The sequence below is a fragment of the Pelophylax lessonae genome (assembly GCF_965119305.1).
Source record: "Pelophylax lessonae genome assembly, chromosome: 3".
Lineage (NCBI taxonomy): Eukaryota > Metazoa > Chordata > Amphibia > Anura > Ranidae > Pelophylax > Pelophylax lessonae.
In genome coordinates this window covers 31,617,865-31,642,379 of record NC_138770.1, presented here as the reverse complement: position 1 = coordinate 31,642,379, position 24,515 = coordinate 31,617,865, and the positions used below count along the sequence as shown (strand labels likewise).

At 49.1% G+C, this 24,515-nt stretch overlaps 2 protein-coding genes across 2 annotated transcripts in view; both read left to right on the top strand.

The window, feature by feature from the left end:
• The window catches only part of LOC309550269 (uncharacterized protein), a gene marked incomplete at its 5' end in the record, with an annotated part of 110,052 nt that overhangs the window by 24,534 nt on the left and 61,003 nt on the right, over positions 1–24,515 (top strand). The gene's annotated exons all lie outside the window — the stretch shown is intronic.
• LOC309549904 (uncharacterized protein) lies at positions 12,316–21,607 on the top strand (the record flags this gene model as incomplete). Its single annotated transcript, XM_082250394.1, has 2 exons — positions 12,316–12,507; positions 20,051–21,607. 2 exons carry the CDS (start codon positions 12,316–12,318, stop codon positions 21,569–21,571), a joined length of 1,713 nt encoding a protein of 570 aa, XP_082106520.1. The 3' UTR covers positions 21,572–21,607.

Below are 24,515 nucleotides of genomic sequence, written 5' to 3'. Positions count from 1 at the left end.
TTCCATCGACTTGAAGGATGCGTATCTTCACATCCCGAATTTCGAGGGTCACCAGAGGTACCTTCGATTCGCCATAGCGGAGGATCACTACCAATTTGTGGCGTTGCCCTTTGGTCTCGCCTCGGCTCCACGGGTGTTCACCAAGGTGCGGGCACCGGTTTTGGCTTTGTTGAGAGCCCAGGGCGTCTCTGTCCTAGGGTATCTGGACGATATTCTGGTTCGGTCTGCGACCAGCCAGGGTCTGGAGAAGGCTCTGTCCGTTACGATGCAGTCTCTGCAGGAGTTTGGTTGGACGATAACTTTTCCAAAGTCAGCACTGTGCCCATCGGTTCGTCTCCCTTACCTGGGAATGGTTCTGGACTCTGTCCAGGCGAAGGTCTTCCTACCAGACGACAAACTCAGGACTCTTCAGGAAGGAAGTCAGGTCCCTCAGGGACGCTCCGTCCTCGTCCACTCGGACGTGCATGAGATGTCTGGGATTGATGGTCTTGGCTTTCAAAGCGATTCCCTTCGCCCAGTTTCACACGCGGGGTCCAGGTGGGACGGGCGACCGCGATCTCTGGATCCGGATTTCGCTGGGCCATCGCACCAGAAGGGTTCTTCTGTGGTGGCTCCTGTCCCCACCGGTGTTAGGGGGCAAGTCTTTTCGTCCTCTATCATGGACGGTGGTCACCACGGATGCCAGCCTGTCGGGCTGGGGTGGTGTTCTGGGCGTTCTTCAGACAAAAAAGAATGACCGCACTTCTGATGAATTTTCAAGGAAAGGAGTATCTTTATTCCACATCAATCAAATGGCAGGTACACACTGTGATTGCAGGACAATCGGTGGACGCGTTTCACGACTGGATATGTCGCTGATGATGAATAAGCGACATATCCAGTCATGAAACGCGTCCACCGATTGTCCTGCAATCACAGTGTGTACCTGTACCTGCCATTTGATTGATGTGGAATAAAGATACTCCTTTCCTTGAAAATTCATCAGAAGTGCAGTCATTCTTTTTTGTCTGAAGCTATCCTGGATTGCGGATCCGACCGGCACCTGATCCTAGCCTCACCTGGAGCGGTCTACCCTGTTTGGACTTTGCCTGTTCTGGGCGTTCTGTCCGCCCAGGGAACTTGGTCGGAGGGGGAATCCTCCCTTCTGGTCAGCATTCTGGAATTGCGTGCGATGATTCTCTGCCTTCAACGTTGGCCGGACAGGCTGCAGGGCTGTCCGGTTCGGGTGCAGACGGACATTGCCACGGCGGTGGCTTACGTCATTCGCCAAGGGGACACCAAGAGGGCCCGGGTGGCTCGGGAAGTGGCCGACATTCTGTCTTGGGCCGAGACGCATGTCCCGGCAATATCGGCGGTTCACATTCCAGGGGTTGGAGAACTGGCGGGCGGATTATCTGATGCCGCCAGTCCCTGGACCAGGGGGTATGGCCCCTCCATCCGGATGTTCTCCAGATGTTGTGTGCGACGTGGGGTCTTCCGGAGGTGGACCTGTTCGCGTCTCGTCTGTACAGCAAGGTGTACAGGTTCGTGGCAAGGCCACGCGATCCTCGGGCAGACGCATTGGTAGCTCCGTGGCATCAGTACCGACTGATGTATGCGTTTTCACCGTTTCAATTGCTGCCCAGGTTCCTTCGCAGGTAGGTCTCGGAACCAAAACACGATGATTCTTGTGACACCGGACTGGCCTCGCCTGTCCTGGTACGCAGACCTTGTGCATTTGGCGGTCGACGCCCCGTGGCGTCTGCCTCTTCGGGAAGATCTCCGGTCTCATGGGCTGATATTTCATCCTGCCTTGCAGTCGCTGGCTTTGCCGGCCTGGCTGTTGAAACCGAGGCCCTGGGGGATAGGGGTCTCTCCCCTGAGGTCATTCACACTTTGATCGACGCAAGGAATTTTTTTCCTCGGGGTAGGTCTTTTACCGTATTTCGGAGGCCTATTTTGCCTGGTGTGAGTTCAGGGGGTCTTCACCTCGCCCGTGGTCGGTGTCTGGGGTGTTGTCCTTCCTTCGAAAGGGTGTTGGCAGCGTTTGGCGCTGGCTGTGATCAAGGGTCAGGTGTCTGTGATGGCTGTTCTTTTTTCAACGTCCTATGGCATCTATCTCCTTGATTGGCACTTTTGTTCGGGGGCATCTGGTCCCTCCTAGGAGGGTGCCTCTGCCTCCTTGGGACTGGAATCTTGTTCTGTCCGTGTTACAACATGGTTCTTTTTTGAACGGATCGGGTAGATCTCGTTGTCTATGTTGTCCTAGAAGGTCACCTTTTTTGGTGGCGATCAATTCGGCTCGCAGTGTCGGAGCTGGCAGCCTGTCCTGCCATTGTCCGTATCTGGTCAATCGCTTGGTTAAGGTGGTCTTGCGACCTAACCCTTCTTTTTTTCCGAAGAGGGTTTCGGAATTTCACCTCAATGAGGACATTGTCTTGCCTTCGCCTTGCGCGAAGTCTAAACATTCGGAGGAGGTGGTGTTGCACTCCTTGGATGCTGTTCATGGCGATTAGGGTTTACCTAAAAATCGTCTGAATCTTTTCACATGTCGGATTCTTTGTTTGTCCTTCCGGTGGTCCTCGGAAGGGCGTTTCGGCGTCGGCTTCTGCCGTCGCCAATTGGTTCAGACAGGCCGTTGTACAGGCCTATGCTTTGCGGGGAAAAGTTCCCCTTATGCCTGTGAGGGCGCACTCTACCAGATCTCTGAGTACGTCTTGGGCCTGTTGTCATGGGGCTTCTGTGGCCCAGGTGTGTAGGGCGGCGACTTGGTCGACCGTGCACACCTTCACTCTGTTCCGCAGAGTGGATGTTCAAGCATCGGCAGATGCTTCCTTTGGCCGCAAGGTTCTTAGTGCGGCGGTCCCTAAGGGTCCCTGGTTTTGGTCCTTTGGGCTGTTTGGGATTTCTTTGTATCCCTGGGTTACTTGTTTTTTTCTCCTGGGTTGTTGCTCCTGTTGAGCAAATTTTTTCTCGTGTTGCCCAGCTGGTTTCCTTCCTTTGGTAAGGTTACTTTCTTGATGTGGAGACTGCGTTGCCTTTAGGCGCGGCTGCGTTTCCCACCCCTCATGTTTGCACTGCTTTGGGACGTCCCCATTGTGACGAATATGAAGATGGCGGCGACTGTCGGAGGACGTAAGAGAAAACGGAATTTTTGTAAAATCTTACCTGTAAAATTCCTTTCTCTGAGTCCTCCGACAGTCGCCGCCCCCGCCCCTCTTTTGGGGTTTAGGTACTCTACTGCTATTCCACTGAAACTGAAGCAGGAAACAGGAAGCAGGAGGGTATAGACTGAGGGGACCACCCCCTGGGGTGGGGATATGTTAAAAGCTTTAATATTGACATATTCTGTTGCCTAGCTACTCCTACGGAGCAAAGTCTAATACCCCATTGTGACGAATATGAAGATGGCGGCGACTGTCGGAGGACTCAGAGAAAGGAATTTTACAGGTAAGATTTTACAAAAATTCCGTTTTTAGAACAGGGAGATGGAAGAAGAGCTTGCTCTGTCCACTCCACGCATCGACCTGGTATTGCAGTACCTCCAGGACCGGTGCACAAAAAAAAAGAAAAATAATAATATTCTCTGTAGATCCTCTGCTTCGACTTTACACCTACTTCATTGATCTTATGGTGTTTATCAATAATCTAAGGAAACTGAACCATGTGAAAATTCATATACAACATAAAGTGCTTTGTGCTCAAGATGCTGTTCCCTGCAGATCCACTGCTTCCATTTTGTACCTACTTCTTTAATCTTATATTTGCTGCTATAATAAATAAAGTGAACATCTATGCAAATTCATGTAATCATACAATATTTTGTGCTCAATATAGTGTTCTCTGCAAGTCCACTGCTTCCACTTTTCATCTACTTCAATTAAGTTCTGTTGCTCCAAAAAAGTTCACAACTTAATGAAAAGTTGATAAGGTGTGAAAGTTCTCCGTGCTCCAAACTGTGTTAGCTGTAGTGTAGCCACGCCTTCTTCCACCTCTTACACACGTGATGGTGAAGGCGCCCCCTTAGTAGTGCTTCCCCACTCACCAGAGCAATATGACTCCCAGCTTTTCAGCTACCAGAGTCACAAACATTCTTCACACTCTCCTCCCCTACGATGGCAAAGGAACTGGATCCTCCTCGCTCACTCCTGCAAGTCTGCTGCGCTTTCTGTCAGTCTCCCTCCTAGACTCTGCTTCCTCCTCCGACCGCTGTTCAAGCAGGAGCTCCGCCTCTTCATACACACTCAGGGAGGAGAGAAAGGGGAAGGATATACAGTACATACACACACAGCACAAGGCCGTGTTCACACAACCAGACGGTTCTCAGGGCTGCAGTTCCTCTGATCACCACAAGGTGGTGATCTCACTTCTGCCCAGACAGGAAGTCTCTATGGAATAAAGACAGGAAGTGATGTCAGATAAAGACAGGAAGTTCCATTTGGTAGGAAGGAGAGAGAAGACAATGCAGGAATTGGCGGCAGAGAAGGTAATACGTAGATTAACCCCTTCAGGGGATCAGTTGATGAATATTATATCTTGCTTCCAAAGCTGGCCATATATGGTTCAGTTTTATTCTTCAGCCAGAGGGATGACTGAAAAAAAAAACTGAGGCAATTCCCCCATCCATACATTGGAGGGGGGTGGGGGATCCTCCCGCTGCACTATTGTATTCTGACAATGGGGGACGCTCCTCCACTCTCAGAATACACAGATCAGTGATGAAGCTATTGGCTGCAGCTGCTGATCGAGTGACTTTTATCCAGCAGTGACCACACATGGATGGAAATGTGACCGATGCCTGCTGAAACAGCTGAATTTCCATGTATCTATGGTCACCTTAAGTGACTTCCTCCCCTCCCCCTCATCTCTTGGATGCGCTCGTCTGTTGCTTGTCCTGACCTTTATCCTGATTCCTGGATCTCCTCCTCATCTCTCCTCCATATCCTCTTACACAGCTCTTCTCTACACCTGCAGTGACCCTGGGGGGTGGAAACTTGGCACCAGCACTCAGCAAAATCCATCCCCACCATTAGGAGCTCTGGAGAAAATTGTCTGCTATTTACACTCCGTTCCTCCGCACGTCACCTGCTCACATGAGAGCCTCATATAGAGGGCCCCTCAAATCTCCCCATCCAAATGTCCCTCCATTCAGGAGTCTATATGTCCTATGACATCACACTGACCTCACAGCTCCTCCCCCAATGTCCCTCCATCTGGCTTTTTTCCTCATGCTGCTTGGATGTGGGCGGACCCTTGGCATCCTCACTAGCAAAGTGGGTCTGTTGGTCCTGCATTGTATGTAATGATGTCAGAATGCCTGCAACAAGCTTTTACTCTGCGTAGTGTGGGGGTCCTGTGTGGGTAAATTATACCTCAGTCTGAGGTGGGGCTTTAATCAAATGGAAACCTGAATGGAGAAGTGTGGAGGATTCTGGGAATATCATTTGATTTTACTATTTGTGTTCAGATCTAAAGTTTTCCTCCTGTGAAGTCTGGAGATCATATGACCATCACATTGCCTCCACCTCCCACCCTGATAGACTAGAGAAATACAAAGAAGATTCTAGAAGTCACCAGAGAGATCATGGAGGAGAGGTGAGCGGTGCTGGGAATTCTGGGACATTACCCAGTAACAGACAAGGGATGTGTCTGGATGGTGACTGTATCATGGTGTGTGTCAGGTTCCTATAAGGTGTCAGGATGTCACTGTCTATTTCTCCATGGAGGAGTGGGAGTATTTAGAAGGACACAAGGATCTCTACAAGGATGTCATGATGGAGAATCAGCCGCCCCTCACATCACCGGGTAAGAGGAGACTTTATTGTAAAGGAGAGAGCAGTACGGAGGATCCACCTAGATCCCCCATCATCTGATAAACACATAGAAACAATGTATTCAGTCAGTGTGTGTGTTTCCTACAGATGGATCCAGTAATGGGAACCCACCAGAGAGATGTCCCCGTCCTCTGTATTCCCGGGATTCCACACAGGAAGGTCACACCATCCCTCACCATCATCAGGTAGATGAGGAACAATCACTGATAGTATCATTAGGATCTGTACATTATCTGCATTGTTACCATTGATGTCATTGATGTCATTTTTATTATATATTCAGAGTTGAGGTTAAAGAAGAGATAAAAGAGGAGGATGATGAGGATGGGGTGATGGAGGAGTCAGAGTTTCTAAAAGAACACAAAGATCTGTACCAGGACACCATGGAGGAGTCATCCAGCTACAGAAACCCACCAGAGAGATGTCCCCGTCCTCTGTATTCCCGGGATTCCACACAGGAAGGTCACACCATCCCCCACCATCATCAGGTAGATGAGTGACAATTATTGGTGGTTCTGATTTATACACAGCATGTTTGTTACAATTAATGTTTTATTATTTATTCAGAGTGGAAACCTCGGGGATGATAATATTGATGTTAAAGAAGAGTATAAAGAGGAGGATGAGGAGTATGGAGTGATGGAGGAGTTTTCAGAAGGACACAAGGATATGATGGAGCCACCTAATACCAGGAACCCACCAGAGAGATGTCCCCGTCCTCTGTATTCCCGGGATTCCACACAGGAAGGTCACACCATCCCTCACTGTTACAAGGTTGGTGAGACAGAGATTATAAAACACAGACTCATGGAGACAATGTGTGGATTTTTATGTGATGTCACAATAATAAATCTTATATTTTACAGATGATATTCTTTGATTTTCTTGGTTTAGAGCGGAGATCCAATCGATATAGAATTTGAGGTTAAAGCAGAAGAAGAAGAGAGGTATTTGAGGGATGATCAGCAGTCTATGGAGGAGGATGGAATAACGGGGACATTTATAGAGGAGGACACTCCTACAGAGATCAGCACAGGTGGGTCATTAACACTAAATACATTCCTCCACCCATACTGCTCACTGATTGGTCCAGAGTAGGGCGGGGACTGGGTGATATCAGCCTGTAATCCCCTGGTCACTTTCCTGAGCTGTGTTCCCCGTCCTGTATTTCTCTCGGATAATCTTCCTTCTCTGTGCTGCAGACACAATTTATGTCTCTAGACTGGATTTATGGAGATTCTGGGGTTCAGCTGGCAGTAAAATGTTCATTTTCACTATAGGTGTATATATCAAACCTAGGAACCTAGGACATGTGTTCTGGGTCTTCTGCCACTTCCTTGGGTCTAGCAAGATCTCTGACAGAACAATTCTCCCGGGTTTACTTGCTCTGTTATTTGCTGGCTGTGCCGGGTGGAGGGATATGTCTGTATAGTCTCACACCCAAGTCACTGAGTGCAGTCTCAGGAGATGGGAGGCAGCGGTGTGGGACCTCTGCAACTTCTCTCATGTGAGCATTTAGAGTGGGTGTAAACCCTCCATATACCCAGTGAAGTGACTGGCCTCAGGTGATACTCAGAGATGAAACAAATCCTCCTACATAAGTTGTACCCCTTTATCTGCATTCCTCTCTTCTTTACATCAATTTGAAGTCCAGAATTTAGACAGTTTGTCTGAGCAGTCAGAAAAAAGGGGACGGGGATCTGAAGTTACAGCTTGTCTTAAATAGGGACTACTATATCATGTTAGTTTTTGGCTGGGCTGTACTTAGCTCAGACTGATTGTTCAGTTTTTCGCCTGGTTTTTCCCTAAGCTTAAGCTGAGTTGTGATTTCTCACTGTGGCCAGTAGATGTCACCGCTATCACTGGACATAGTATGACATTTCACCAACCAAACTAAAATGATAATTAACCCAAAACCAAAAATGTCATACATTGCAGCTTACCAATCATTAGATGTGGTGGCTGCATTACTTTTCTTTTTAAGGCTTTTTCCCCTCTGTTTTCACCTGGTCACACCTTCTGTATTAGAGCGCCCCCACTCTGGAGACAGCAGCGTTATCAGTCTGGGGGGGGGGGGGGAGAGTGTTAGATGTATTATCAGATTTAAAAACAGTAACAAATTGAAGCCAAACTCCGTCTCACACTTTTTTTTTTTTTTTTCAAATTCAAATTTCAGTTTATTAAACAAAAAAGGAGCATAAAGTACAGCATGCGTATAAACAAATACAGGTCACATCAAAGGCAAACGTGATAAAGTGTGGTAGCAAAGTACCAATGTAAAAGAACTCAAATATTCATAAACCATATGTATGCATATCACAACAGGTAAAGTCCATAGGCATCAGACATCCCAGAAGTATGACAGCGGAGATCTGCAGAATATGCAATGAGGTGTAAGCGCTGGGAGCTATAACCAATGGGTTCACATGTAGTAAATTGGGGAATTAACCGCGCTAAAGGAATAAAACAAACAAGCAGCAACTTCAAGTGTGACCACACCCTAAAGAATATATGTAAATCAAGTTGCGCTAATGTGATCTATGGAGGTATAAAGTCCACAAAGTCCCAATATTGGAAAATATCTTGGGTAAGATCCTGAACTCGACTCCCTTAAGAGTGTACGCTTACCAGATTGAGGTAAGAATAAAGCGGATATGCTTAATCTTGTCACTTTGATAGATGATCCAGGCCCGTGTGAGCAGTGAACTCGGAGGTCATTGGATCATGTAAAAAATACAAACAAACGCAATAGCGTAAAACCCAACAAAAAAATATAGTATCACCTTGAGTGTGACTTAAAGTGGAGATTGGGAAACGTGTAAAAGGCTGCCACCAAGATAGCAGAGTGAAACAAAAAAAATTTTATGAAAATTTATAAAAATTTAGGGGTGAATAACCCTAACAAAACAGATGCAGGATAAGGTGCAAAAAATATTCCAGTTGGAGTTGCCTCTTACCAGACAAAATTAAATTATAAGCCCAAGTGAAAGATAAAGTGTTGAAGATATGTGTTTGGACCATCACCAACTAAATCAGCCTCTTACCAAAAACAAGTTTAAAGCAAGTGTGTAGAAATCAATCCAAGTGACACAGGATGCAATACCAGATAAGCACCAGTAGGGGTCGCCTCTTACCAGATGTTAAACTCAGTCAAGCTTGTATGGAAATCAATAATCGGGGTCCAAACATGAATTCTGGGATCCTCGCTTACACAGAGCGGAGAGCAGGAGGCGGGACAATCTCGAGGAAGGGATGGGTTCACATGCTGTAGGTGGTACAGTACGGAATAACTGTGTATGGGAAGGAAGGGTGTAAGGCGAGGTAAGGGAAAAGACAGAAAGAAAAAGGAGAAAGGATGGGGAAGTGGTACAGAGGTAGGGGGAAAGCAATGACGAAAAAAACCAATACGGGAAGAAGGGCTACAGGTAGCAGTGTATGGGAAAGGAAGCGAGCAGCCTGTGCGGGCGACCTCGATGCCATTCAGCCCGTGTCCAGTGGGGAGGAAGCGCTCAGAGCCTGTCCCTCGTCTGAAAGAATGTACATATTCCAGCATGCCCATGTTTTAGAGTATTGCTCTCGTCTACCCTGTGCGGAGAGTACCAGATCCCGAATCCACTTCACTCTGCACAGCCAGAGAGAAATCGTCGGGGGTGTCCTACTTTTCCAGCAGAGGCTAATACACGACTTAGCCGCATCCGTGAGGTGTCGAATCACAGACCGTTTGTAGCACTTCGGGGCCATCCCGGAGCAGTGCAAAAGGAAGAACACAGGGTCATCCGGGACAACGTAGTCCATCATTAGCTGAGTAACCCTGCGCACCTCCATCCAGAAATCCCGGAGCAGAGGGCAGCTCCAGAAGATACGGGACAAAGTACCCCTATCCTGTTCGCAACACCAACACCTATCGGATGCCTCCGGGAAGATGTGGCGGAGTCTGACTGGAGAGTAATACCAATGAGTAAGGATCTTATAGTTTGATTCTTGGATGCGGGTGCATATCGAAGATTTAAGGGAAAAACAAAGGATGTTGCGTCTCTGGGCAGCAGAGAATGTCCTATGCAGCTCCCCTTCCCACTTAAGGAGTCCCGGGCTTCCTCACGGGGAAGCGAAAGGAGGGCATACAGTTGAGAAAGGGCATGAGGCATGACACCCCGGGTGGTTAGGATATGCCTGAAGGGCGTCAGATCCCTCTCAAATTGTGATGGGGGCCCAACTCCCTGAAAAAATGGAGAAGATGCAGAGCCTGCCGGCGCGACAAGCGGAACCTCCATCCTGTGGTGGTCAAATGAGCGAGGGTCGGCCAGTCCCCCCCTGTGGGACACTTGGAATTAACCCTCCCGAAGGAGCTCCCCAAACCTGTCCTCAACACATCCCGGGAGGAACCTCGGGTGTCCCAAAATCGGGTACAGCGGGGAGTGTCCGTCCGAAAGGCCCTTGTTAAGGACCACTGCATCGCAAACCCTAATCGTCAGGCCAATGGTGGGGTGGAGCTTAAACGTGTTAGGCACATCCCGAGGTATCAGAGGTGCCCTGTGTAGAAGTAACGGAAATAGGGACAACTCCAAGGTCACCCACTGTTTAAGGTGAGCGTGTCGGGCCCAATGATCCACCTTGTCAGCATAGCTGCCTGGTAGTAGCGGCGGGGGTCCGGTAGCGCCACCCCTGCATGAGGTTTAGGCAAAACAAGAAAGCGGCGGGGGGGCCAGCTGTGGTCTCTTCCCGACCCAAATGAAGTTTGTAAAGGCGGATTCCACCTTCTGAAAAAATTGCGCTGGAATAAAGACCAGTAACGCTTGAAATAAGAACAGAAGCTTGGGCAGCACCGACATCTTAAGGATATTGCTGCGTCCGAACCAAGAGTGAAGCCCCCTCGACCACTTGTCAAGCAGAGCCCGTACAGCCGTGAGGAGGGGTGGGAAGTTCAGTCAGAACAGATCCGCAGGGTTGGGCGAAAGCCAGGTGCCCATTTAGCGCAGGCCCTCCGATGCCCACCTAAAAGGAAAATTGTGAGCTAAAAGTTCTCGTAGAGTCGTTGGAAGAGCAACTCCCATGATCATTGGTAAAATTAATCTTCAGGTTTTAGAGTGCGCCGAAAACCTCGAACTCCCTCAGGAGACAAGGCAGGGAAATCAAGGGGTGGGAAAGGGAAAAGAGGAGATCGTCCACATAGGCCAAAACCTTATACGTGTCAGACCCCACAGAGACCCCAGAGATGTCCGGATTTGATCGAATCTTGGCCAGAAAGAGCTCCAGGGAAAGCGCAAAAAGAAGGGGCGAAAGTGGGCAACCCTGCCGGGTGCCGTTAAGTATACAAATTGGATCCGAAAGGACTCCATTCGCCTTTACCCTCGCGCTAGGATTAGAGTAAATACTCAGGATCCGGGAGATCATCCTCTGACCCAGCCCAAAGCGACGCAGGACTCCAAATATAAAGGGCCAACTTACTCTGTTTAACGCCTTTTTGGCGTCGGTACTCAGAAAAATCGTCGGGGCAGCAGAGTGACGGGCAACGTGTATCAGATTGATGACCCTTGTAGTGCTGTCCCTAGCCTCCCGCATAGGGACGAAGCCCACCTGGTCCAAATGGACCAGGTCCGGGAGCCGGGACTGGAGTTGGAGTGCTAGAAGTTTGGTAAAGAATTTTAAGTCCGCGTTGAGAAGCGAAATCGGCCGGTAGCTACCGCAGACTGAAGGATCCTTCCCTTCCTTGGGGATAACAGAGATGTGGGCACTCAGGGCTTCCTCGCGAAACTAAGAGGTATCCCCAACTGCATTAAAAAGTTGCAGCATTGGAGGAATCAGGAGGCCGTAGAGGTCAGCGTAGAAGGCGCCAAAGTGGCGCGAGATTTCCTTGGGGAGGTAACCCTTAGCACCCCCGGGGTCCACGAGAAACAGGACATAGGAAGCCGCCTGCTGCTCCCTGAGGGAACGAGTGAGTGCCCTCCCACATTTCTCCCCAGACTCATAAAAGATTTTCTTGCAACGTTGAAGCGCTGCCTTGGCACGGTAGTGCAGGAGGTCCGCAATTTGGTCCCCGAGGTGGGACAGTGCACCTCCATCCCGTTTGTGTCTGCAGTACCGCCACCTCCTCAAGCAGCTTGTCCAACTGCGCCTCTCTCTCCCTTTTAAGGCGAGCTCTGTGGCTGATGAGAACCCCCAAATCACCGACTTGTGGGCTTCCCAGATCACTCTGGGTCACTGTTCGGAGTTGTATTCAATTTAAAGAATGTCTGTAGCTGTTGGGTGATGTCAGCCAACACCCCGAGGTCCTGGAGGAGGCTCTCATTGAGCCTCCAGTGCCAGTCAGAGTCTCTACGCGTACCACTGATGTTGATCGTGAGAGTCACCGGAGCATGATCCGACCACATGATGGAGCCTATCTCCACTCCCACAGTGGATTGGAGGAGGCGATGCGGAACGAGAAACAGATCAATGCGGGAATACGCCCGATGTGGGTAAGAGTAAAACGTGTAGTCCCGTTCTCCCGCATGTAGGACTCGCCATGCATCAACAAGTTGTAGATCAAGTGCAACAAGGCCTGGACCCGGCGGCGCACACTCCCGGGGACCGAAGAGGTACCCGTGGAGGTGTCCACCGAGGGATCGAGCTGGACATTGCAGTCCCCACCCAGCAGAAGCTTACCCTCCACAAAATCCATCAGGGAAGACAAAGATTTCCGAAGAAAACTCTCCTGGTGTGAATTGGGAGCATATATTGTGGCAAACGTAACTTTAACCTCCCCCCAAACGGTCCTTCAGAAACAAGAATCTGCCCCTGGAGTCCTCCCTGCGCTCCAAGAGGGTCCAGGGTAAACGGCTGGAGATCAAGATGGACACTCCCCGAGATTTGGATTCAGAGTTGGCAGCATGGTACACACACGAGTAGAATCTGTTTTGAAGGAGGGGCAAGATTCCTACTCTAAAGTGGGTTTCTTGGATAAAAGCTACGTCCGCTCGGAGACGGCGCAGTTCGCCCAGGAGCATGCGCCGCTTCTCGGGTACATTCAAACCCCTACCATTAAGCGAGGTCACCCGCACGGGATCCATTAAGGGGTAGGAGGTGGGGAGCAGCGTCGGAGAGCAGACTGGAGGAAAAAAGGGGGAAGGTAGGGGGGAGAAACTAAGTGGGGAAAAGGGAGAGGTAAGGAAGAAGGTGCTGTCCCGCACACACAAAAGGAGGAGGAGGGAAGGGTAGAGGAGAAGGCTGGAAGAAGGAGATAGCGGGGAAGGGACGGGAGAGAAACATAGAAACATAGAATGTGTCGGCAGATAAGAACCATTTGGCCCATCTAGTCTGCCCAATATATCTGAATCCTATGAATAGTCCCTGGCCCTATCTTATATGAAGGATAGCCTTATGCCTATCCCATGCATGCTTAAACTCCTTCACTGTATTTGCAGCTACCACTTCTGCAGGAAGGTTATTCCATGCATCCACTACTCTCTCAGTAAAGTAATACTTCCTCATATTACTTTTAAACCTTTGCCCCTCTAATTTAAAACTGTGTCCTCTTGTGGTAGTTTTTCTTCTTTTAAATATGCTCTCCTCCTTTACCGAGTTGATTCCCTTTATGTATTTAAAAGTTTCTATCATATCCCCTCTGTCTCTTCTTTCTTCCAAGCTATACATGTTAAGGTCCTTTAACCTTTCCTGGTAAGTTTTTTCCTGCAATCCATGTACTAGTTTAGTCTCTGAACTCTCTCTAGAGTATCTGTATCCTTCTGGAGATATGGCCTCCAGTACTGCGCACAATACTCCAAGTGAGGTCTCACCAGTGTTCTGTACAGCGGCATAAGCACTTCTCTCTTTCTACTGCTTATACCTCTCCCTATACATCCAAGCATTCTGCTGGCATTTCGTGCTGCTCTATTACATTGTCTTCCAACCTTTAAGTCTTCTGAAATAATTACTCCTAAATCCCTTTCCTCAGATACTGAGGTCAGGACTGTGTCAAATATTCTATATTCTGCCCTTGGGTTTTTACGCCCCAGGTGCATTATCTTGCACTTATCCACATTAAATTTCAGTTGCCAGAGTTCTGACCATTCTTCTAGTTTTCCTAAATCCTTTTCCATTTGTCGTTTCCCTCCAGGAACATCAACCCTGTTACATATCTTTGTGTCATCAGCAAAAAGACAAACCTTACCATCGAGGCCTTTTGCAATATCACTTATGAAGATATTAAACAAAATTGGTCCCAGTACAGATCCCTGAGGTACCCCACTGGTAACAGAGGGAGAGGGAAGAGGAGAGAGGTAGGATGTGGTGCAAGATTAAGAGGCAGGGAAGGGGGGGAGAGAGGTGTAGCCGGAACCGAGGGGGAGGGTGGGTGGTCAAGATTAGGTAGGTGGGGGAACACTAAGAGGAACTAAAACCAAGACACCCCGAGGATCCCCCTCCTGGAGGGACGGGAACCTGTCAGGGGTGTGGGCCTAAAGGGGGAAAAGGCCTGAAAGTGGGTACGAAACTGGGGAAGGCGAGCTGAGCGGTCAGAGCTCAACCCGTCTAATGTGTCAACACCAAAAAAGGTAAAAAAAGTAAATCTTAACTGCCATGAGCATAGAAAAACATTTAAGCAATGAGCAGAACATCAAGAAAGCGGTTGCTGATTGCAACTGCAATGCAAGGTCTATTGCGATGGGCATGTTGCCCCTGGAGCCCTAGGAGAGGTATAGGGGCATTGGGTGCTCCCAGCTTGTCCCCTGCATCCCAAGGGATGCAAACCCTCCTCCCCCCAAAGATCCCAAGGGGGACCAAACCTCAGGGTGGACCCCCCTCCCAGTCAGCCACCCGTGGAAGAAATAGACAAGCCAATGAGTGCGTCCCAACCCTAATAACCGGACCCCATCCGAGTGTCCAGCACCGTGTCCCGGGCAAGGGCTCAGGACACCATTAGCCAGCGGGAGCTGATCACCGCCCCCGTCAAGCCCAGCACCCCACCCCTCGCCGGAGCCGAATCCCCCAGGGGCTCGGGTGGCTTCCAGCAGCAGGCCCACCCCCACCCACCAAATCGTGTCACACCCATCCAACTCCTGCCGTCACCCCCAAAGACCCGGCGTCTAGTCCAGCCAGCCCCCCTCCCCCACAGCTAGCAGTAGGCGCCGTGTGGGTCGGGGGAAAAGGGCGGCCGACCCAGAAGCCGTTGGCATCCCCTGAGCCCCCCACCACAGTGGTTGAACGAGGCAAACCAGAGATGTCTGGCTCGTCCTCCCGCACTCCCCCCGCCACCCATCCGGTACCCCCCGGTTCATAGAATCATAAAACAGTGACGAGTAGTGCAAAGTGCACATCAACAACAGCTTAACTAAATCATACCCATACCGAACAGTATAAAGGCACACGTGGTAGCATAAAAAAGTGGGGGGGTAGTAAACCATAACCGCCATAGTCCGGGGTGCTCCGGAAAAGCAAAAAGGTAGATCGAATCGGCACCTAGCATTCCCCAAGGGTCACCAGGGTGGGGGTGCAACGGAGAGACGGCCACCACTCTACAGTCATGTCCGGGAGATAGGTCAGGCAGCAGGAGTGAGGGAGCCGTCCCGATCCTGACACATAGACAGCCGGGCAGAGCGCGGGAACCAAGGGGAAGGGCTCGCACAGCAGTCTTACCACAGTCTCAGCATCTTGGAGGGGGAGAGAATATGGATCGGTAAGTGAACGTAGGTCACAGGGGGAGCACCCAGCAGTCTAGGCCCCAGGCAGAGCTAACAGTCAAAGGCGTAGGGGAAGGATGCCGTTGTGTACGCCAGGGACAATGGGAAGTAGAGCTCCAGGGCAAGGCCCAGAGACCGATCAGTCTTCTCTTTCCGATGTCGCCGGTTCCATAGGCAGCCGACGGCATCCACGGGGAGTGCGGGGAGGGAGTCCTCTGTCTCGGGTCGGCGTAGAAGGTGGACCGCGTCCCAGGCCTGGTAGATCTCGTAACCAGTTGGGCACCACGATCGGCTCCATGTCCAAAAAGGCGAATAGTTCCGGGAGGTCACCCGGGTGGCGAAACCACAAACGAGGAAGCTCCCTTACGTCCCTTACGTACCGTGAGGGAGATAGGGAATCCCCACCTGTAGGTACACCCCAACTGCCGGATCCATTCCAGAAGGGGATGCAGAAGGGCTCTACGCTGAAGGGTTGCCCGCGATAGGTCAGGCAATATCCGGACTCTGGCTCCATCGAAATTGATGTCTCCCGCCTCCCAAGCTTGTCTGATAATGGTGTCTCTGTGTGCATAGCGTTGCAGCCGGCAAATGACATTGTGCGGCAGGGCAGCGTCCGAGGATCGGGGGCCCAGTGCCCTATGCACCCTATCGAATTCCAGGGGGCGAGCCTGAAGGTCCGGGGTCAGACGTTGGCAGATGGCTCGAACCGTGTGTTGCAAGGAATCCTGTCCCGTGGCTTCTGGGATCCCCCGGAGCCGCAGGTTGTTCCTGAGGCTTCTGTTCTCCAACTCCTCCAGACGCAATTGCAGATCTCCGACATGAGTAGCTTGTTCCATTCGGGCAGCCTTCAGACGGGAGACCCTCTCCTCCAGAGAAGTGACGGAGGACTCTCCTGCGGACACCCGGTCAGTGAGCACCTGAACGTCAGAGCGCACCGCCTGCAAGTCTCTAGCATGTGCCTCCTCCAGGCACTGGGCCAAGGCTTCAAAGTCCCTTTTGGTAGGCAAGGCCTGTATCAGTGCCCGGAGGTCTCCCGCCTTCCCCTTGAGAAACAGTCATTGAGGGAGAGTCCATGGGTGGTGCCGAAGGGGTCGGGGACTGCAGGGGAGGGCTGGCAGCCTTAGGCCTGGGGGGGAAAGTCCAGTCAAGTGGCCCATTGAACCACCGAATCAGCTCACCATCCATCTGCACCACGTTGCCCACAGAGAGAGGGAGACTGCTCCACATTGCCCATACAGAGAGAGAGAGAGGGGGGGAGACTGCTCCACATTGCCCATACAGAGAGAGAGAGAGAGGGGGAGACTGCTCCACATTGCCGTACAGAGAGTGAGAGAGACCGCTCCACATTGCCTTAGAGAGAGAGAGAGAGACCGCTCCACACTGCCTGCACAGAGAGAGAGAGAGAGAGACCACTTCACACTACCTGCACTGAAAGAGAGACTGCTTTACAGAGAGAGAGACCGCTCCACATTGCTTGCACAGAGAGAGAGACTGGTTCACACTGTCTGCACAGAGAGAGAGGGAGACCGCTCCAGATTACTTGCACAGAGAGAGAGAGACTGCTCCACAGTGTGAACCGGTCTCTCTTTGCGCAGGCAATCTGGAGCTGTCTCTCTCTCTGTGTGGGAAATGTTGAGCGGTCTCTCTCTCACTCTGTGCAGTCAGTGTGAAGCGGTCTCACTCTGTGCAGGCAGTGTGAAGCGGTCTCTTTCTGTGTGGGCAGTCTCTCTATGTTTGGGCAATTATATGTAGCAGTCTCACAGATTGATTGCCCCCAGAGAGATTGAGACAGAGAGCCTGCCCCTTCCCCACACTCAGTACACAGACCAAAGAGACTGCAGGAAGATTTAGGCCCTTTTCACACTATCCGTCCGTCGGACGGATTCCGTTTTCTCAGGAGACACAGCTGTCAGTTTTCCATGCATCTCTATGGGGGAAATATAGATGGACGGATGGAAAATAGGGTTTCCATCTGTCCAGATTTGACGGATCGGATGGGGTGTCCGCTGCCATCCGATGCCCCATAGGAATGCATGGGGGGACCGTTCAGATCCGCCAAAAAAACCAAACAGGCAGATCTGAACAGTCTGCCTGTGTGAAAGGGGCCTAAGAGTAAAGTCTTGGCTGTCACTGCTGCCACACTAAGCGCTACTTGTGGAGTCAGGACCTTCTCTGGTGAGTGAGCACCACACCACTGGGCAAGCCAAGCAACCAGTGTAGCTGAGAGTCACAGTGAGTGCAGCAGGCTAAAAACGCAAGTCCTGTTGTCTCCCTGGGCACAACCACCAGGTTCTCCAGGCTGCAGGCTCCTCCTGTGCCAATTGCAGGTAGTAAGAAAAGCACATGCCGGTGCACCGGCCCCCAGAGCCAGATAAGGGCATTGTGGGTCTGGTGCTGCAGTGGAGTAGGTTTAGGAGTGGCAGGGATATGACATACAGTAAGTAACGTCATATCCCAGCTCTCCTCTTACTGGCCACCCTCCTCTGTTTCCAGGAGCCTGTGCTGACTTGTATCCAGATTTGGTGGCAGCCACACAGGTGTAATGTTAGGGAAGCCTGGCATTTGATTTACCAAACTTCCATAAGAGTTGTGTGTTGGTGTGTGAAAGTTTCCCAGCCATCAGAATACGGTGAACACTGCCGGAAGCTATAACAGCCAGCAGTGATCGACAATAAAAAAGAGACGCTGGTTGTACTGAAGTCAGTTGATAAATTCTGTACAACCAGTCTGCACATAGATAGATCTAATCCTGCCGGTTCAGCAGACATTTCAATCTGTCTATGGTGGCTTAATTCCATTAGTCTCTGGGTTTAATAATATCCACAAATCTTCTAAAAGGGGCTCCACTAGGTGAAGAAATTCACTTTGAACTTCACCTTATTTTCATAACTCTCTATAGGTGATAGATGTGCAAACAATGAGGTGGATGGAATAGAAATAAGGTGGAGTTCAAAGTGAATTTCTACACCTAAGTGGAGCCCCCCTTTTAGAAGTGCCATTATCCTGGAGGGACTGGCATAACCTGGAGGGACTGGCATAACCTGGAGGGACTGGCATAACCTGGAGGGACTGACATAACCTGGAGGGACTGGCATCTAGGAAGTTAATACAGGCAGGGAGGAAATGTGATATCACCTCCTCACTGCCTGACAAATGCCTTTTGAAAAGTGACCTGAGCATGGATCACTTTTCAGTGAAGTGGCAGTTCCTGCTGTAAGTACCTTTGGGCTCACACGGTGTGCTGCGGTTTGGCTGATGTGCTGATGTACTCACAGTTTTCCTTAGCCGCAGTCCCTTAGGCTTCTTTTAGGTTGTGGGTTTTTGCTGCATTATCAGAAAGTGCACCAAAGATGCAGCATGCCGGATTTTTTGTGCACTTTCGGAACATGCAGTAAAAATGTGCACTCTAATAGGAGGTCTATGGGACTGGGGGTAACATGCAGGAAGGCTGCCAGTACACCAGTCCAGCATTGCAGCCAAACCATACCAGTGTGCGCCCAGTGCATAGCGCCTATGGCAAGCAAGGTACTGTCGCCGGCTGCTAGAAATAAAAATCTCTCTGCAGAGAGGGGAAGGGAGACGCAGCAGGGGGTGGGGGGGAGAGGTGAGGAGAAGTTCACTTACTTGCATGGGCACTGGACATTCACAGGATTCATTTCAGGCTCTGACAGCTCAGCTGGAACTTTCCCGCCCACACATTCTTTTCACAGACAGTCAGAGCACACAGTGTGGGCGGGCAAAGAGAGGGCAGAGCAGCCTCTAGCAGCCAATCCATGTGGAGGAGGGAGGGACTGGATAACTCGTTTCATAACCCAGAGACTGTCAGTCCTGTCTGTGTCTGTGACAAAACACATCGCTTCACACACAGCCGCACTCGGCCAGCTCTGGAACTGCTTGTGTGCAGTTCTGAGCTGGCAACAAAGCGGCCTTTGTACAGCAAATCAGAGCGGCCCAGGGGGAGATTGCCCTCCTTCCCCCCAGCCCAGTCCGCCCCTGGGCTCAGCCCCGCTGTTATTCATGACTAAATCATGGACTAAATAAGGAAGTGCGGGACTTCTTGTGTTGGGAAGATGGCAATGAGTGATAGAGGGGGAGGGGACACTCGTCCTATAATCCCCTCATCACTGTCACTCCTATAAAAGACAGTTCTCATTGTTTCCTCACTCTCTGACTAAGGTCCATGAATAAAGAAATGAACTGGTAGGAGATCAGAGGACCCATTTACTAGTTACCTTGAGGGGGGAATTGTAAGATCCTCAGAGACAAAGCTGTCTGATGTGGGCGGAGTCCTGGTTTAGGGGAACCAATCTGCTGATGTCTAGTAATAATCTTTGTATTTCTATTTTAGTACATGGACGGGAGATGAGGAAAACCTCAGAGGATTGTCTCACTTTGTTTCCAGACTGTAAAGTAGAAGATGAGGACATCACACAGTATAGTCCAGGAGAAAACCCGGCTACCTCAAATGTCCATCCGGCACCACACAGTGTAGATGGACCATCGTATTCCTCTTATCCTGAGGAACCTCAGACTGTGAGGGACAGTGCCGGACCATCGTATTCCTCTTATCCTGAGGAACCTCAGACTGTGAGGGATGGTGCCGGACCATCGTATTCCTCTTATCCTGAGGAACCTCAGACTGTGAGGGACAGTGCCGGACCATCGTATTCCTCTTATCCTGAGGAACCTCAGACTGTGAGGGACGGTGCCGGACCATCGTATTCCTCTTATCCTGAGGAACCTCAGACTGTGAGGGACGGTGCCGGACCAACGTATTCCTCTTATCCTGAGGAACCTCAGACTGTGAGGGACGGTGCCGGACCATCGTATTCCTCTTATCCTGAGGAACCTCAGACTGTGAGGGACGGTGCCGGACCATCGTATTCCTCTTATCCTGAGGAACCTCAGACTGTGAGGGACGGTGCCGGACTATCGTATTCCTCTTATCCTGAGGAACCTCAGACTGTGAGGAAAGGTGCCTTCCTTCCAACAGATAAGAGGTTTTCCTGTACTGAGTGCGGGAAGAGTTTTAATTATAAATCCCAACTTAGTGTGCATAAAAGATCTCACACAGGGGAGAAGCCGTATTCCTGTCCTGAGTGCGGGAAATGTTTTTCACAGAAGTCAAAACTTCACACTCATCAGAGATCTCACACAGGTGAGAAGCCGTATTCCTGTCCTGAGTGTGGAAAATGTTTTTCAGTGAAGTGCAATCTTTACAAACATCATAGATCTCACACAGGGGAGAAGCCAGTTTCCTGCTCTGAGTGTGCAAAGTGTTTTATATCTAAATCTGAACTTAGCAGGCATAAAAGATCTCACACAGACGAGAAGCCGTATTCCTGTTCTGAGTGTGGAAAATGTTTTTCAGTGAAGTCCCATCTTTACGCACATCAGAGATTGCACACGGGGCAGAAGCCACTTTCCTGCTCTGAGTGCGGGAAACATTTTCCAAACAAATCAAACCTTGTTACACATCAGAGGTCTCACACAGGGGAAAAGCCGTATTCCTGTCCTGAGTGTGGGAAATGTTTTTCAGTGAAGTCCCATCTTTACAGACATCAGAGATCTCACACGGGAAAGAAGCCACTTTCCTGTCCTGAGTGTGGGAAATGTTTTTCAGTGAAGTCCCATCTTTGCGCACATCAGAGATCTCACACGGGGCAAAAGCCAATTTCCTGCTCTGAGTGTGGGAGATGTTTTGCACAAAAATCAGACCTTGTTACACATCAGAGGTGTCACACAGGGGAGAAGCCGTATTCCTGTCCTGAGTGTGGGAAATGTTTTTCAGTGACCTCCAGTCTTTACAGACATCAGAAATCTCACAAGAAGAAGCCCTATTCCTGTCCTGAGTGCGGGAAATGTTTTGCAGTGACCTCCAGTCTTAAAACACATCAGAGATCTCACAAGAAGAAGCCGATTTCCTGTCCTGAGTGCGGCAAATGTTTTTCCCGGAAGTCCAGTCTTTACAGACATCAGAGATTGCACATGGGGGAGAAGCCGTATTCCTGTCCTGAGTGCGGGAAATGTTTTACACAGAAGTGCAATCTTTCCACACATCAGAGATTGCACACGGGAGAGAAGCCATTTTCCTGTCCTGAGTGAGGGAAATGTTCCTCACTCAAGTCCTGTCTTCCTGTACATCAGGGGTACCACACAATCCTCGAGGTGCATTAGTGTGTTGAGTGTGGGAAATGTCTTCTATATGAGTGTTGCTGAACATCACAGCTCTCATGTGGGGAAGAAGCACTACCTGATATACACCTCAGATATACAAACTTGATTCCAAAAAAGTTGGGACGCTGTACAAATTGTGAATAAAAACAGAATGCAATGATGTGTAAGTTTCAACTTTCAATATTTTATTCAGAATACAACATAGCTGACATATCAAATGTTTAAACTGAGAAAATGTATCATTTTAAGGGGAAAATAAGTTGATTTTAAATTTTATGGCATTAACACATCTCAAAAAAGTTGGGACAAGGCCATGTTTACCCCTGTGTGGCATCCCCTCTTCTTTTTATAACAGTCTGCAAACGTCCGGGGACTGAGGAGACAAGTTGCTGAAGTTTAGGAATAGGAATGTTGTCCCATTCTTGTCTAATACAGGCTTCTAGTTGCTCAACTGTCTTAGGTCTTCTTTGTCACATCTTCTTGTTTATGATGCGCCAATTTTTTTCTATGGGTGAAAGATCTGGACTGCAGGCTGGCCATTTCAGTACCCGGATCCTTCTTCTACGCAGCCATGATGATGTAATTGATGCAATATGTGGTCTGGCATTGTCATGTTGGAAAATGCAAGGTCTTCCATGAAAGAGACGACGTCTGGATGGGAGCATATGTTGTTCTAGAACTTGGATATACCTTTCAGCATTGATGGTGCCTTTCCAGATGTGTAAGCTGCCCATGCCACACGTACTCATGCAATCCCATACCATCAGAGATGCCGGCTTCTAAACTGAGCACTGATAACAATTTGGGTTGTCCTTGTCCTCTTTAGTCCAGATGACATGGCGTCCCAGTTTTCCAAAAAGAACTTCAAATTTTGATTTGTCTGACCACAGAACAGTTTTCCACTTTGCCACAGTCAATTTTAAATGAGCCTTGGCCCAGAGAAAACGCCTGCACTTTTTTGGCCTATAGAGTTTTAGCCGGCAACGGCGAATGGCACGGTGGATTGTGTTCACCGACAATGTTTTCTGGAAGTATTCCTAAGCCCATGTTGTGATTTCCATTATAGTAGCATTCCTGTATGTGATGCAGTGCCGTCTAAGGGCCCGAAGATCATGGGCATCCAGTATGGCTTTCCGGCCTTGACTCTTACACACAGAGATTGTTCCAGATTCTCTAAATCTTTGGATGATATTATGCATTGTAGATGATGATGATAACTCCAAACTCTTTGCAATTTTTCTCTGAGAAACTCCTTTCTGATATTGCTCCACTATTTTTCACCGCAGCATTGGGTGAATTGGTGATCCTCTGCCCATCTTGACTTCTGAGAGACACTGCCACTCTGAGAGGCTCTATTTATACCCACTCATGTTGCCAATTGACCTAATAAGTTGCAAATTGGTCCTCCAGCTGTTCCTTATATGTACATTTAACTTTTCCGGCCTCTTATTGCTACCTGTCCCAACTTTTTTGGAATGTGTAACTCTCATGTAATCCAAAATGAGCCAATATTTGGCATGTCATTTCAAAATGTCTCACTTTCAACACTTGATATTTTATCTATATTATATTGTGAATTAAATATACGTTTGTAAATTAGTCCATTCCTTTTTTACTCACAATTTGTACAGTGTCCCAACTTTTTTGGAATCGGGTTTGTACATTCACTGAGGATGCCCTCATAAATTTCATAAGATATGGGATAGATGGCTCCAAGTCGTGGAAACTTGTGGATAGTGAACTCGAGATGGGATTTTGTCCCTCAGTTTGGCAACCAGTACCAAGTAGGCCCAGCGGGCTTTCTGGTTATCCTACAATGTATATCATAATACAATGGGTTTACATAATAGTTCTCCTTCTATTGTGAGTTACACCTTGTCTTGCATAAATTTGTGTTCATCAGGGATGAAAGACTCCCTTGAATATTTTTCAAGTTTTACTTTCTGTTCATTGCTTACTCATCAAGCCATATTTGTAATATTGTACCTTTTTCATATGTACAGTATAATGTTTCAATAAAAGACAATGTTTAAATTAAAAAAAATACAATTAGTGCTGCTGCGCCATAAAAAAAAAAAAAAAAACACTGCGGATGCATTAGGAATAGCACCTGTGACACAAAAGGGAGGACAGCAACTTTGCCCTAAGTACAATTAGTGCTGCTGTGCCACAAAAAAAAACCCCACTGCTGACACAGAAGGAATAGCACCTGCGACACAAAAGGCAGGACAGCAATTATGCCCTAAATAAATTTAGTGCTGCTGCACCTCAAAAAAAAAACCCCCACTGCTGATGCAGAACTAATAGCACATGCGACACAGAAGGGGGAGTACTAATATTGCAGCAACAGAATCTAATACAGCAAAAGAAAAAAAAATATATCAATTAAAAAAAAATGGGATCCGTGAGGTGACACAGACGTGTTGTAGACACCAACACTTCAGTGGCCCCACTACACCGTGTTACACAAGAATCACAGCACAGCACTACACCGACTGCACTACACTGTGTCATACAAGATGAATCAGCACAGCACTACACTACACTGACTGCCCTACACAAGGATCAGCACAGCACTACACTGACTGCCCTACACACAAGGATCAGCACAGTACTACACTACACTGACTGCCCTACACAAGGATCAGCACAGTACTACACTTCACTGACTTCCCTACACACAAGGATCAGCACAGTACTACACTACACTGACTGCCCTACACACATGGATCAGCACTACACTACATTGACTGCCCTACACACAAGGATCAGCACAGCACTACACTACACTGACTGCAGTACACTGTGTTATTCAAGAATCATCACTACACTACACTACACTACACTGACTGCACTACACTGTGTAATACAA